The 16442-nt window shown below is 44.1% G+C and overlaps 1 protein-coding gene across 2 annotated transcripts in view; it reads left to right on the top strand.

Annotated features, from left to right (window-relative positions):
• Positions 1-530: 530 nt before the first annotated feature.
• The window catches only part of LOC116327403 (disco-interacting protein 2 homolog C), a 226563-nt gene continuing 210651 nt past the window's right edge, over positions 531-16442 (top strand). For both annotated transcript variants that reach the window (XM_031748990.2, XM_039601846.1), the window contains exon 1: positions 531-793. In XM_031748990.2, coding sequence (XP_031604850.2) covers positions 715-793 — 79 coding nt within the window. In that variant the 5' untranslated portion in view covers positions 531-714. The remainder of the gene's footprint in view (positions 794-16442) is intronic.

Here is a 16442-nt window from a genome sequence, read left to right as displayed (position 1 = left end):
ATCCGATATTTTTAGCAATGCATCATATTGTTTACTTTTAACAGACACACACTGGTGAATTGTAAGTTGTCAGTATAAAGGAAGTAACCAGTGAGAACAAACAGTAGAAAAAGAAGAAGGTTTAAACATTTAAAATCTCCAAAATATATGTATAAAATCAGTCAAAATTGCTCTTGCTTTACCTATTTTTATTTAAAATAAGGAAACAAGGAACTAAAAATGTAAACCTGCTTTTCATATAACATTTTATAACATACTTTATTCTGAAAATTAAATTAAAACAAAAATAAAAATCCAAGTATCACAAAAGTAAAACTGATTTATTTTTTAATCCATAATTTATTAGCTCATAACTTTTAGTTAAAGCCCGCCTGTGAGTCTGATTTACTCAGGTTTGAATTTGGAGGGTTGTGTGAGAGCCACAGTCAGCGGTCTTAACCAATGACTGGGGAAAACAGTTGTTTTCTAAAGTCATCGGTCTCAACGCTTTGATCTTATTTTGAAAATACAGATTCCGGCAGAAGCTCTACAGTGTTAGCTGTAGCTTGACGGTGGTTTGCGGAGAACGCGCAGAGCCGCTGCCGCACACGGAGCGACGCTGACGGACTCGGTGTGACTGACTTTGGATTTTTGTGGTTTGTGGAGCAGCGTGGGGACTGAAAACAGGGAGAAAGAGCCGGAAAACAGAGATTTAAGTCGGTTTGGAACGGCGGAATGGCGGACCGGGACCCGGTGCCGCTTCCTGCGGAGGTGCGGGCCAAACTGGCCGAGCTGGAGCTGGAGTTATCTGAGGGTGAGTACTTGGGTTTCATCGCGGAGCTCGGCAGCTCTGCCGGGGCTCTGCTGCCGTTGCTGCACTGGGACTGTTTGTCCTTGCTGAGTTTGAACTGCTAGGAGGAAAAGTGCTGAGCTCCAACAAGTTCAAGTGCATGTCTGTCCACACACACACACACACACACACACACACACACACACGCTGCCACAATGACTGCTTTGACTGATCTGGATTTGGATGCAGGAGATGTGGCAGTAAAATGGAAACAGAGCTGTCACTGGCTGTGGACAGACTACAGTGCTGTTAGGGTGTTCTTGGATTTTAAGGAGATCATTGCACGTTCACTCCCCCAAACTGACACACAATGTCACCTGACGCCAGGTATCATGGGAATAATACAGATAATAGATAAACATCCCATAAAGTGCTCTGGATGAACTGGAGTGGCCGCTGTGCACCAGAGCTCCACAGTACTGTTGCAGTGAAGGTTGCAGGGCTCCTCATTATTGATAAACTGTTGATTATCTGAAGGAGTTCATCAATCCTTACTCTACATAGTGTCCCAGAGTCCAAACACAGCCAGCATTTACCTTTGAATCCAGCTGTACATCACCTTTTAACACTTAACCGGTTTATTTTGTCTGCTCAGGTTTTCAAAAATTCCCTACAATAATTCCCCAGAGTCAGGTGACGTCTCCAAAATCCACACACATGCACGGTGCTCTGCTAATTCCTGATAAAAATCAAAGAATATGTGGCATTTTTAACCCTAATCTGTTGATCTGTGCATGAATCTTTCCATCACGGCTGATAAACAACCCATAAAGTGCACTTTGAAGCCTCACTGGAGCGCAGGAGGCACACAGCAGCCTGCTGTGGGGATATCCTGGGAATTCTGTGGAGGTTTGTGTTTGTCAGTAGGAAAGTTGTCGTCAGAGAGGTTTTGTTATAAAATCCCGTTGAGCAGAGCCCTGCATACTGCTTAGATGGTGCACAGGCAGCATGCAGCTGTTAAGAGACACACTTTTCACATGACACACCGCAGCCAGGCAGCCTTTTCTCCAGAGGGGCGATGAATGATTCCCATTATATTCCTGCGCCCCCCCAATAACACTACAGCATGCTCTATCGGGTTGTTTTGCAAGATACTGAAATGCAGCTTGGGTATTGATTTTCTCATTAGCCTCCCTCACCACCACCTCCACCTCCCTCTCTTTCTCCCCCTCCTTCCTCCTTGTTCTTCTACTTCAGATTGATATGTCACATTGCTGCAGACTCACGCTCAGCCTGGAGAGTATCATAGTGTCATATTTCAGCTTCCTGCGAGCAGTGTTTTCCCTGCTTCTCTCCGAGTCTTTGGAGGCTTTGTGGGGCTCGGCCATGTATGGAGAAAGAAAACGCCACAGAGGAAGAGGGAGGGAGGGAGGGGAAGAGATTGTAACAGCTGACTCTGAATGCACACATCGCATTTTAATGTTTCCACCGCTGCTGCTGTGAACGCTGAAAAGATGAGACAAGAAGTGGTGATGAAGAGGAGGGATGGATGGGGTGGGGAAGGTGGCACGTATAAACCGCCAACTCGGAGTTCCTCCAGTGTAAACAAGTGCGTCTCTGGGAAATGGGGTCAGATGCCCCGCTGCAATATTTACATGCTTTGCTGATGGCGCGAGAGTGCGTGGTGGCGGCGGATGCAAAGCTTCCCCGCGTCCTGCAGACTTTGACCTAATTTTTCAATTTCCACGCATCATCCCTCCTCCATGCTTTGAAGCCTCTCGCCTCGGGGAGTGGGGCGGGGATTTGGTGGCGGAAAACGCAGTTGTCAGCACTCAGGTGAAGGCAGAGCTTCACAGGGACCTCGTATCCTGCTGAAGAGCCCTTGAGCAAGGCAGTACACCCTTTTGTTTCCCTCCTAACTGTCATCAGGTGATGGGAAGCATCCTCAAAGTGCTGCAGGTGATGGAACAAACATCCCTTTTATACACTGCATGAAACTGTTCTCTGAGGAAGTATGAGGATAATGGATCCTATGCCTGGAGGATGAGTGCCTTGCTCATGGGCACAAAGTTCCTGTGAAGCTGTGTCGACACCTGGATGCTCACAGTGATGACGATGGCAGCACAAAGCAAAAAAAATAACCTCAGCTTTTTCTCTCAGCCTGCCTCTCTGCTCCTACCCTACCAACATTTCCTACATTTCCCAGAATTCCCTCTGTTCTGAGCGCCTTGAGAGCACAGGTGTGAACTTGAGAATGAATTTTAAAGCCTGCTGGGCGGATGCAAGAGTGAGCAATGCGGTGAATAGTTGTGATTGAGATAAAAGAGGAGGCGACTTCTCACTCGGACGCTGACCTATCGCGTCACTGCAGTGCATCCTGGGATAGCTGGGGCTCTTTGTGGTCTGTAGTTTCTGCAGGAGACCATCTGGGTGTGGCACAAATGTGGCATGTTTTAATAATAATAACTTTATTTATCAGATTTGGAGAAAATAGAAGCTTGACTGACTTCTCCCCGGTCTGAGTTTAAGAGCTCCGCTTTCATTTTGCTGCTGGATCTGATTTTGGAGAAGCAGGGCTGGGAAACGAATGTCGCAAATGTCCTCACCCTGCAGGTCTGCAGCCTGGACCCGGTCCTCACAGAGACAGACACTCACACTGAAACACACAAACACACAACCCCGCGCTCGTCGTGCAGCTGCAGACTGACGGGCTGTCCTCAGCTAATCTGGCTGCTGGCTGAATATTAAGCTCTGCAGTCCAGCCCAGATAACAAGCTGTCCATCCCAACACACACACACACACACACATACACACACACACACACACACACCAGGCTGACCTCAGCTGCTCTGCAGTGCTCGTGCATTGTTGTCTCTGCTGTAGTTTTGATGCAGATTTAGGTTCATTTCTGTTTTCTTTCATTATGCGCTGCACTGGCTGCCAGGAGGGCACATGCCATCGCCTGTAAACAACCCAGGAAACATTAAACGCATCATTTCTCGGTCCCGTTTTTGGAGTCTACATTTGCTCAGGTTTGCTCCGGGTACTCCTGCTTTGTCCCAAAGTCCAAAGACGTGCACATCAGATTAATTGGTGATAGGAAATTGTCTCTAGGTGTGAAAAAATAAAACCTAAACTAAACAAAGAGAGACAGACTTTTTCCATTTTTGCCACATCGTCTCAAACTTACTCTCCTTGTCATCAAGGAGAGGGCGATTCTTTCCATTAGAAAGATTCCAAAATGAAAGTCATACCAATCTTCTCGGGCCGGGATGTCCGGCTTTTCCGGCAGCTACACAATTAACGTTCCACATCCACAATGTTTTTTTAATTTCTTTATTTTTTGAAGTTTCCTGATTATCTAATAATTTTCACAGGTCTTTGACTCTCCTCTGTGCTGTCAGCCGTGTTGAACTGATACACGATGATGACTGTCTAATTAATTAATCAGCAGATAATTGAAGCTCTTACTTTGGCTGCAAACGTCCAGCTGCTCGCTGACCTGTTTGGCTGTGAAGGGCTTCAGCTCGTCTTGTTTTAAACTAACAGCGCGTTTCGTTTTTTCGATTTCAAAGGGGCGTGCTCGTGCAAAAGCGAGCTGCTTCATTGCTTGTATTGAAAGTTACTTCAGTGTCACATTTCATTGAATCAAGAAGTGAAACCCTTTGGCGAGCTCGGGCTGATGTTAAAATCGCTCTTGCTTCACTCACATCTGGTCCTGATAAGAGTCCTGTGTGAGACTTCGGCAGTCAGTCTGTTATTCTAAAGCGCTCACTCTTCCCTCTTTCTTTCTTTCCTGAAAGCTCGTTCTGTCCGTGGCTCAGCAGAAGCGCTTCCTCTCAGCTCTGATATTTGAAAAGGACTCCAGTGTTCCTTCTCTGTGATTTATCGCCCGTATTTCGACCCAAAGGCGACAGGTTTAACTCTGACAGAAGTGTGAATCCAAGCTTGAACGGTCTTCTGGATCTGTAGGGCCGTTTCCCAGAATTCATCTCTCGGAAACCTGGGCCGCCTTGGTTCACGTGGTTTAAAGCAGATCTGAGCTCTGAGTGCTGTTTGGAGCTAGCACTGCGTGACTATCAGTTTTCCACAGGGCTCTGGTGCAGTTTAGGGCAGCGCTTAAGACTTTATGTCAACGCTGATGAAGTCTTGAATAATTCAATCTGAAGAAACGGAGATCTGCATGTGAATGTGCAGAATCAGCAGCTTTCTGGTCGAAGTCTTAGTTTGAAGGCCTCGAGCTTTCTGCAAGTGACCAGCAGAAGTGGAAGTCTTGGCCCAGATTTCACCGTCTGCCCTGAAAAGCCTGAAACGGCGGCTGTTTCCACACACCGGCCGGTGGCTTCCCAGATTTTATTGACTGAATAACTGTTTTGTCCATAACACAAATGGTTAAAGAATCAATCATCCTGCAGCCGACTGATCCTTTTAACTGTACCGGGCAATTTCTTCCACCGTGATAATTATTATTGAGTTTCAGCTGCAGGTCTTTTGGTTTCTTCGCAGATGAATTTGCTTCTCGGAGTTTGTTAGAACAGGATGTGATGTGACATTTTTGGCAGATTTTCAGGAGCTTCCTGCTGAGTGACAGCATCTGTGCAGAGATGGAGCTCTGATCCTTCTGACAGCTCGCTGTGAATCAAGATCTTTTGGGAAACGCCACTGCTGCGTCCAACCCGGCTTTCTCCTTTTGAGTAATTTGAGCAAATGTCGTCATCATCAGAAAAAGAGAAGGCAGCGAGGAATGCACGCAAATAAACACGTTTTATGGTTTGTTTTTAAGAGCTGTGTGCAGAATGTCCAAAGACCGCAGATATTTATTTGCTGAGAGAATCCTGGAGGTGTAGCTGCTGACTGCCCAGCTCAGTTCTCCTCTTCCTCTCGCCTTTTTGTTGCATTAACAAAGCTTAAAAAATCCCCCAAAAGGTAAACTGGAAATTTAAATGCTGTCACCCGGCTCAGATAAATGTCTCCTTCTCTGCGAGTCTTTGAAAATGAGCTGATTAATTTTTCATGAAGCGCAGAGAAAGATGTCATTTTCCTCCCTAACAGCCTGAAGTGAACCGTGGGATTTCTCAGTGTTAATAAAAGGCCACACTCTCTCAGCCTCCCGCCCCACAGTCTAATGTATTCAGCCGGTGACATTTTACTGAATCAGGTACAAGTTATGGACTAAAAACTGACACCTTTGCATTTTTCTCTCTCTCTGCCTGCAGCCTCACACATCTTCTCTTTAATTTTCTTTAAACTTTAATTTTCTTTTATGCACAACTGCAAGAGATTCAGGTGGAGTTCACAAACTCTGACATGTGGCTAAAACAAATGAATTCAATAAGGTGAGCTTCGGTCAGAGCTGGCCGGGGCCCCTTTCTGCTCCGCAGTCTGTAGTGATGCAACATGTGGTGCACACATACCTTTAGATGAGGGATTAACTGTATATTTACCTGTATGTACTCAGATATAGAGTCCAGATTAAGGCTGCCATCTATCATCTATCAGCGTTTGCAGAGAGAGAGTTTCAGTTCCAGACTAAATGACCAGTGAAGAAGTTTTAACTGCACATTTAATCCCTGCGATGTGTCAATATAAGAAAAACAGCACGTCTCAGTTTTTCTGCACGATAAAGAAATCTAAAGAAATCTGTCAGCAGTGTAAAAATAACAGAAAACTGATGTCTTGTAATTATAAAGCAGGAAGTTTGTGTTTGATTCCAGAAAATATTCTATTTTATTTATTTATTTTTACTCTGGACACATTGTAAGAAAACATTACAGAAATTTTTACAGCATATGGTGAAAAAACAGCAACTTTACTGTCATGTAACTGTTGATCTGCTGCTTCACTACTGTTCAGCACTGAGCAGAATTGTGTATGAAAACACATTAAAGGTTGAAAATGTATGCCCTCTTCCAGATTTTCCAAAGATAGTCTATGGGCCAGATTGGAGTCTTTGCTGGGCTGACTTTGGTCCCCGGACCTTATGTTTGACATAACCAACCTGGTTAACCGTCATTAGCTCCACATAAACTCTGTGTGTCCAGTTTAACTAATATGTGCTGGAACACTAAATGGACTAAAAACATTTGTCTCAGTGAGCGTCGCCTCTTCCTTCACCGCCTATAAATTGAACACTGGCTGAATTTCATCTGCTGAGATGATCACTGACAGAAGCGACGAGGCCCTGATGCCCAGGGAGGAGCCTGGAGCCCGTACCTCATTAATGCCTGCACTGCAGTCGACCACCTGCTGCAGGTCTGCGATTCAATGCATGGATGTTGCTCTGGTTACTGCAACAGGTGGGCGCCGCAGCAGCAAGTGATGGCTTTACACTGGCAGTTAAAACCAGGTGTGGGCCGACCTTTGGACTGGAGATTGTAACAGACTCTGCAACATAAAAACGCTGACTGTGTGAATACTCAATGATTGCAGTGAAGTTTTAAGTCGAGATGTCTGCAGGAGGAGTTTTATTTACATCACTGATGACACTGATGATGTTCACGTGGACTTGAGTGTTCTGATTGGGGCTTTTATGCTGTGATGACTTGATACTTTGTGTCCCTGATTTCTTTCTCGCAGTCAAACCAAAGTTGCTACTCTGAAATTTATTTAGCAGTTGACCAACAGATCGTCTCCATCCGACCCGTCACATCCAGAGGTCCCAAAAAGTCATCAGAGGGCTGCTTCATGTTGAGGAATCTGAACTCTGATGACTTTGCTGATGTTTGGCTAAATTAAACTGTGATTCATGAGTCACCTGTGCAGCCGCAGATGTTTACATTTGTTTTGGTGATGTTTGTCTGTTTTATCTCAGTCAGTGTCACCCCCGTGTTTTATAAGATGGATAATACTGAGGTTTTTTTTTTTTTTTTCATTGGCTTTTTAGCAAAAACAGAGTGAACTCAGCAGACTGTACATTAATGATGGAAGTAACAACTATGATATTGCTCATTTAAGTGTCGTTTTGAAGTGTCAGTGTTTACATTTCCACTTTGTTTCTTTGGAGTCTGAAATGACTGTGTTCAGATAGCAGGCTGGTTATGATAATAAGGTATCAGGAAATGTTAGCAAGTGTATCCAGATGCATAGTTGTATCACATAGACACAGATACCTGCTATAGTGCTACACTTTACATACACTTAATACATTTCAGCAGAATTCTCTGATAGTTGAGACCTTTTGTTCAGACTCCCAAGGTCAGGTAAAGCCTAGAAGATGGCTAACTGCTAGCTAACTGCTACAGCTAGCTAGGAGCTAGCTAACTGCCACATCTGTAAAAGTGCTTCAGGTGTTTAACTGTTTCCCCCATAAAGACAACATTTGACCACCTCCCCTGTATAACGAGCTTTACACCTCAGTGTGGATCATTAACGACTGGTTTTGCGATATTTTGAATAGTTTCCGAGTTTTTTGAAGGCTAGCTGCGTAGCCAAACACCACCCTCACTAACTTCTGATCCACAGTCATAGTCAAAGACCTGAAATGTGACAGAAACCAGTGATTTCAGAGCAGAGCTTCAGGGGTTACTGCTAATAAACTTTTAAGGGTTGAAGAGTTCAGATTATTTATGATGGATTTGCTGAAAGTACTTTTCATATCAACTTTTCTGTCCTTTGTGCACTTTGTATCCACTTCCAGGAACAGCATCTCTGCTGTTTCGAGCAGCTCCTACCTCGTTCATGATCTTAAAATCTTAAACTGCTTTAGTTTGCTGCTATTCCACTCCTTCAGGTAAAGAAACTTGCACTATTCTCCTCGCTGTCTCGTCACTTTAAGGGCTTCATTTTTCCCTCTGTGATATTACATTTAGTCTGCGGTTCCTGTCAGCAGAGCTAAAACCACACGTTCAACTTTTCAGAGATGAGACATAAATATCAGTCTGTGTTTGTGCAGTGGTCACAGTGTCTTCCACTGCAACATAACATCTCACCTTTAGACCGGCAGTTGCCATAGAGACGTTATTTTCTCTCCTCCTTCCTGGGAGATTATGGCCTGTGGGGATGGAGGGAGGCTGGTTCTACCTTAGCGCGCGGAGCCTCTATTACACGGCAGGGCCGTAAATTCATATTTGGTCTCTTCGTCGTCTCCCTCGAGCGATATGAACAGTGATTCAGGACTCCACACGTGCAGTCACTTGACGTAAATCTGCCGGCTGTCCTCGCTTGACTCCCGCCGGAGAAATATCCACTGAAATTGCCTCTTTATTGCAGACGCGGCTGCAGTTAAAAACAGTCTCAGGCGGGCCGTCTGCGGCGAGCAGCACTTCAGATCCAGCGAGGTGACACGAGCCCGAGATGATCAGCCTGTCGAGCTGAGCAAACACAACGAATTTACAGCAGAGGAAATACTCCTTTAGGAAAGGAAAGACAGAAGTTGTTATTTTCTCATTCCTTTTATTTTTTCCCCCTCCATAGTTTCAAAAGCCTGAAGGGTTATAAAACATAAAGCTCACTCGGCGCACAGGCGAGCACGTAAAAACTTTCCGCTCCGGGAAGAAAAACAAAATTAAAGTGATGTTTTCTTTCCCAAACAGCAGCGCTATCGATTCCCCAGAGTGTCGTCTTTACACACAAACACTTTTTTAGCTGAATGCAAATCATCTCTCTCCTCGTCCCCCAGTGGCCCTTTGTTGTTGTTCTTTATTAAAACGTGTTCTGGTGCTGGCGAAGGTCACAGAGAGACCTGCACAGAAGTGCACGCATGACGTGAACGAACTAGAAGCAACCAACTTGCTTGTTGTTCTTTGAAACGGGCAACTTGGTGAAGTGACGGCTCTTAAAATTGTAAACGCATCAACAGAGAACTTGGATGAAAACACAAGGTTGAGAGATACGGCTCCGCCTCCTCCTCTGTGCAGTCCGTCCACATGTTTGTCATCAGCTGTCATCCGAGAGGCGGGTGGCTTCTCGCAGGAGGCGTCCGCATAAATATTCATCTGGCCTCGCTGTCAGCATCGCAGCACAACAAATCTGAGGGCTGGAAATGTCAGCGGGTCGAGCGGGCGTTTGTTTCTGCCTGCTTTAGGTTGTCAGTTCTCGGCAGGCGGGAGGAAGACAGGTTGACGTCCGGTCAAAAAGCCGGCAGGAAAAGCAGATTGGGCTGCAGAGGCTGCCGAAGGTGATTTGCTTTATCGGTGTTGAGGTGGAATTAAGTGGGAAACTCGCTTTTTCCAATTTAACTGAGTGCCGACTGTTGCTTGTCATTGTAGGCAGAATAACAGGAGGCAACATAAAAATAAGATGTTGAGACATTTCAGAGGTATTTATGTGACATCTGCAGCAGAAAGCACTGTAGCAACGTTGTATCTCAAGGAGCAAGAGCAAGTCTAATTATTATCCAATCCTCCCTCGGGCCTGCATGAGAGGAAGAAGAAGAAACAGTGGCCAGTTTTTATTTTCCTTTCCTGCAGCCTGTGATTCTGACCTCTTCGTTCATCATGAAGGATATGCAGACAGTGAAATGACAGTAAACACAACACAGGCTGGACTTGATGGTGAGAGACCTGAGAGGATAAACATTAGTGCCTGTGGTGTCCTTTTAACGAAGGCCATATCTTGTACCTCAGCTGATCTCCAGATAGGATAGCTGTCAGCCTGATCTTCTTCCATGAAGTTAACTAATGCATGTTAATGTTGAAAAAACACAAAGAAGCTTTTGTTTTTAAAAAAGAGCTTAAAGACTCTTGAAGTTTGACCTGTTCGTATCTTTTGAGCTTTGATCGAGTGCTATCCCACGCTAAACGAATACAGTGTAATTTAGCTTTATGCTTGAAGTGGAAAGAAACTCCCTTGAGTCTCCCTTTTTCGCCCTCATTTATCTTACTGTCTGCCGAGCTGCACATTTTTCTCTCTGTGGAAAGAAGGTTGATAACTCTAAATGTTCTTAGTATCCAACGCCAGGACTTGCAACTTTCCCAATACACCAGTAAAAATAACACTGTCCACTGGTTTTTGGACTGTAGCTTTAAAGCTTGGATTTTGGACCATCCATCCACTTCAACTCACCCGCTTCATTTAGCTTTATAAGTCATTAAGTTGAGCTAAACACCCTTTTCATACATAATTTACAGCAGTCATAAGCCTGCATACAGTTTTATTGGTTCCATTATGCTTTGAAGTTATTATGAAACGGTAAATTAGTGATTGAGTCCAAAAGCATTTTTGTAGAAGGTTGTAAACATGTTTATTTCTGCTGTAAAGTTGGACATTTTTAACTGTACAGTCTGTGGGGATTGACTCGCTTCTGGAGCCAGCCTCAGGTTTTTACCATCTCTCTGTTTTAGCTGCTCGTTGATGATTTCAAAGTTGTGCCACAGAAATTCGAGAAAGCGAAGCAAAACGAACAACTTTCGCTTCAGAGGATTCGGATGTTTCTGGTTTATTCAGCTTGTTCCTGTTTCTATTAATAATCTGTCAGTTCTCTGTATGATCATCAATCACTTGTAGCAAGTAAAAAGTATTTTCATGTGACCTCTGTCAAACAAAAACACGGCACAAATGGAGTCTACGGCCTCAAACATGTAAACAAACCAGTGTGGGGATTCCTATTTAAAGCTACAGCCATTCCCAGTTTTCCCCCTGAGTCTGTACAACAGAGGTAGAGACTGTAAAGTTGGCGTGACCTAAAGAGTCACAGCAGGCCGATTATTGAGAGTGCACCATGTAAATAAACCAGAACTGTGATTAAAAGCATCCTCTTTGTTTTTAGTTATAAAAACTTTCAGATAAAAGCCGATGTTTTGTCTTCACCTCAAGATTTCAGAGCACTTAACCTTTCAGGTTTCATCACAGCTCTCAACATGTTTGAAATGAGAACTGAAGACGGCACGTTTAAGCCTCCTCTGCGTTATCTGAACAGGCATGGCATTTGTGCTTGCTCAGGCGATTTGTAAAAAGCGCAGTAATGGGCTTGGGCTGCTCCATCTGCCATTAGAGCGATCGGAAGACCCCCAATCAGCATTTTCATTTGCTCTGCCTCCCGCGTCTCTCCGATCAATGTCAAACCCGAGAGCTTGGCTTTAAAGCTCGACGGCGTCTGATGAAAAAACCCCTCAGTCACCTAACTGGCTCCAGCAAGAGGGCGTTGATCGTAAAAACGTGTATTTTCCTCCAGAATCAACTATTAATGAGCTGAGTTAACAATTCCCAGACTGTGGTGATTATGCGAGCTGCTCTGTGGCGTAACTGTAGTAGATTTGGGAGTGTTTATTTGGAGTTCAGGCCTGTGTTTTTTATATGAAAGCATTTTCTGGGAGCTCATTCTTTGGCTTTGTGTAGGGGTGCAGAAAGGGGTTCTGGGTAACGTATCATGCCATGCAAATCTGCAGCTTGTTGTGCCAAACGCTCGGTTAATAGGAAAGTTGTTGAGTGGAGCCACACCGTGAAGGACTGTTTTCATTATTGATTAAGGCGAGATTATTTACTTCCTCTCTTAATTATTTTGTGTAGTTGGTGTAAAAATTGCACAATGGTTTCCAGCCACTCAAAAGATGCTGTAGAACCAGCAAGTGTTCAGTTTTGAAGGTGCATCCAGCAAGTTTTTGGTGTTTTTGCTTGAAGATAAGCTGCTTAATTGATCATTTATATTCTTTCTCATGATTTTTCAAGTGGCTAGTCATATCAGCTTTTAACTGGGTTTGTTTTCTGCATTTGTAAGTAAGAGCTGTGTTAAATTTAGGGTTTTATTGATGGAGAACTTAACCGGGAGACATGAAGATGCATAAGAGTAGGGCTGATGTGTTGTTAAAGTGACTGCTGAGCACACTGGTGATTGCACAGGGCTTTGGAAGGCAGACTCTATTGCAGTAGTCAGGCAGGAGGTGATGTTGGCGGGAGGCTGGAGATGTTCTTTAGCTGGTAAAAAGCAGAATTAGAAATCTGATAAGTAACAAGTCCAGAGTGACTCCCACGCTGCCGACCTTTGAACACAGTAACCTAGAGCAGCTATCAGCATCAAGGCGGAGGTCAGGTACTTTCCAGAGCCACAACAAAGGGTTCAGTTTTATTACTATTTGGTTTGAAAGGATGAATTGAATCCAGATTTTAACAATGTGCAGACGAGGGAGGTGATTAGAGGAGTGCAGAGATACGACTGTGTCATCAACAAAACAAATAACTAAGACCTGGAGACCAGTCTGTGGCCTCCCGACAACCTCCTGGCGAGTAAGAAATGCGTAACTCCCACCCGGTTGGTGAGTGATTGCGCCTGTTGCTAGGTGAGATGTGTCGCAAAGAGGGTCCTGCACCAAAAACTACGTTGTGATTGCTTTGGTTGCTAGTAGATTGCTGCGGTTGCCTGCAGTGTGTAAGGAAAAAGCCGACTGGTCTGCAAACACTTGACATTGCATCGCATGTTTCACTGCAGACTAGTTGGCAACCATTTGGAGACAAGTCGGGGTCTTCCATGCAAACTACAGCAGCAACCAACTACCAACCAAATCAACCCCATGTGGTTGTTGGTGGTGCATTGTATACCTCTTTATGACCATATTCATGTTAGCAATAGAGCTGCCACGATTAGTCGACTAGTCACGATTACGTCGACTATCAAAATCGTCGACGACTGATTTAATAGTCGACGCGTCGTTTGAAGCTTTGTAAGATCACAAAAGACGCAGGAATAAGTAGTAGGATTTAAAAGTGTAATAACGGACTGAAACAGAAGATGGCAGCAGTGCATGTAAAGGATGCCAGCTGCCGTTAAACCCCGAAGAAGAAGAAGCAGTGTCCCAGAATTCATAGTGCGGCCCAGCGCAGTTGTCAACAATGGCGGCAGCTAGTTAGTTTTAATATTACTCTTATTATTCTTTCTGGGTCACAAAATAAACGTTTAACATATTTTCAAGCTGTAAGTTTTACGTCCAATCGATGCATGATCTGATTAGTCGACTAATCGCAAAAATAATCGGTGACTAGTCGACTATCAAAATAATCGTTTGTGGCAGCCCTAGTTAGCAACAGCTCCTATGTTTTTTCCCCTTGTCACCAGTGACTGCTGGGGGCGGGTTTGACTGGTGCCATAGTCTGGTGGTGTTTTGAAAGAAAGCACCAATCCCAGCAGCTCCCAGTGTCAGTACAAAACAAAAAAAGGGAAAAAAAATAAAATTGTTACACCCCGGCCTACTGGAAACCAGAGCCTAGCACAAACATGATTCTCCTGCTCCCAAGAAAGGACCAGTGCTACAGCGAGGTTTGCAGTCCAGACCTCTCTCGAGGTAGAAAATGTCTGGGTGGGCATGGGACGGGCTATCCACAGAGCATGGTGTGTTTAGAAACAGGAAGTAAGTCAAGCCGGTCCGTCTGGGTACCAGTTTAAAGTGAGCAGCTTCAGTCTCAAACCAGTGGTCGGCTAAAGGTTACTTAATCAAAAACACAGAGAAAAATGAGCAGTGTATGTTTTTTTTCTAATACGTGGTAGAAGGAAGAATGTCTCACATACCCTTTGTTTCAGGTTTGCAAAGTAAAGGTCCACTGGTACTGGACCAAACCACTGTGGGCCATATATGTGTGGCTTATGCCCCCCTTGTAATTTCTACCCAAGTCTGCTTTCTGTACCTACATAAAAGGAAAAGTCATAATCAAAAGAAGTCTGCAAAATTAAGAAAAAAACAAAACAAGTCATTAACATAAAAAATATATCGGCGTGTTCTTTCTGTCTCACTGGAAGCGTGCGATAGGGGGAAAAATCATAAAAAGTTAGAGCAGAAAGGGGAAAAAACCAAAACCGCAAGTATAGAGCAAACATTTCTGACTCACATGAGACCTCATTATTTATTTGAAGATAGAGGCAGCACTATGTTACAGGCTGTCTCCAGAAATCTTAGGAAGCCAGTTCAAAACCAGTCTCATTCTATTTATCTTTCATTTAGCGTAGATGACACTAATGTAAGGTGATAATGCACTAATGTAAGGTTTTCGACTTCATTCACATAACGTCAGCGGTTTAAGATAACGATCGAGACCTCCAGTATTTTGACAAAGTGGTTCTTTCTTAGACGGAGTCGGAGAACGCTGAATCTAATTAGACCTGAAAATCAATTAAAAGGGATTAAGCTTGAGTAGAATGCTGCGGATCGTAAAACCAACTAAACGTCTTCTTCTGTGTGTTCGGGTTTGTTAAATATGGCACCATTGCTGTCTCTCTCCGGCCTGTATTTTGGTGGATGGTCAGTTGTTTTGACAAATCTTTATTTGGGGGGTCGAATCTGTTCAGGAGAATTTCTGTGAATCTCGGTTTGTGCACGAGTTAAACCGTTATTATTGGATCTATACATGCCCGGTTCATTTTCTTAATGGGAAGTCGGCAGCTTCTCTGACCAGCGGCATCCCGGCCAAGCTCGACCACTAAAGGCCGTGCAGGGTTAATCCTGTCAGGCTGTCCGGGAGAGTTTACTCTCTGCCCCCAGTAAGATCACTTAAACTCCCCATCTGTCTTCTAAGGCAGCTTATGAAAGCTGGACCGCAGGATTGCATGCATCAGTACTACACAGAGTACTATGGGATGTATTTGTGTATTCAGTTGTTTTGAAGAAAATAAACACACAGAGCTGGGAAAAAAAGCCTTTTTGCCTTTTATTGTATTCTAAAAATCGACATGTTTGGGTGCAGCGGTCTGTTGAGTTGAGATACTTCAATCAGTTTAGAGAAAATTCAATCAAAAAGTAAAATCTATTATGACCTCCTTTTATCGTCAGAAATAGTCTGACTGGTCGTGGCTTATGAGGCTTATTTTTAGTCTTTGGGGGGGTTAAAAAACTTTATTATGAATATATTGCTCAGTATTATTTGTACTTTATACCATATGTAGACATATACTGGTCATGCTGGGTTGGGGAGATAAATGCATCAGCTAATAGCCAGCTGGCTCGGCCCATTTCTGGTTGTTTTTTTTTTATTTTTTAAATTTGTCATCTTATTTGATGATTTAGTAGCCAGCTTTGATGGGGTCATTGTTTTTACACCTTCCAGCTATTTATTTCCAAAGCTAGGGAGCGATCACCTGATCACCTGTCATGCTGCTGTGCTACTCGTGCTGCAGCAGCTGGAGTTTGTCTGCGACTCGTCAATGAGTCTAAAAGTAATCAAATAAATCTGAACACATTCAGTGAACGAGGTTTGATCAGCTGTCGTCTGTTTAAGTTCAGCCTGCCTGTCACAGACAGAGAGACAGCAGTGGTGCCCTGGCCAGTGGCGGGTGGTTGTGTAATATATCAGAAGCAACAGTTAAACATCAACGTGTGGAAAGAAAAATCTGAATTATTAGTCAGATTAACTAGTGTTTGTGTCAGTCTGACCTTTAAACGCTGAGTTCCTTCCCTGCACCCAAGACAATGAGTAGAAACCTTGAAGTCCACTACTGTTTGTTTGACATGTTAAAGATCTGTTTCATTCTGTTTACCCTCCTTAAGATCCAGATTTTTAACGACTGGATTCTCGTCACCCGGCCTTGAATTTTCTACTGAAAGGAGAGAATTGGAGTCACTAATCTCTGCTGCTCCTGTCACGGCTTCAAGTACCGTAACTGCTGTCGGAAAAAATTTCCAACAACCGCATGCAGCTCTGCAACTGTTCTCTGCCATGTTGCTTCTCAGCGAGGTGATGTCACTGCTTGAGCAGGCAGGGTTGGGAGGGGGATTTGGGGAGGTGATGGAGGAGTGTGCGTGTGTGTGTGTGTGT

The sequence above is a fragment of the Oreochromis aureus genome, linkage group 18 (genome assembly GCF_013358895.1).
Source record: "Oreochromis aureus strain Israel breed Guangdong linkage group 18, ZZ_aureus, whole genome shotgun sequence".
NCBI classification, from domain to species: domain Eukaryota; kingdom Metazoa; phylum Chordata; class Actinopteri; order Cichliformes; family Cichlidae; genus Oreochromis; species Oreochromis aureus.
Note: the sequence above shows the minus strand (reverse complement) of the source record. Positions and strands in the feature narration are given on the sequence as shown.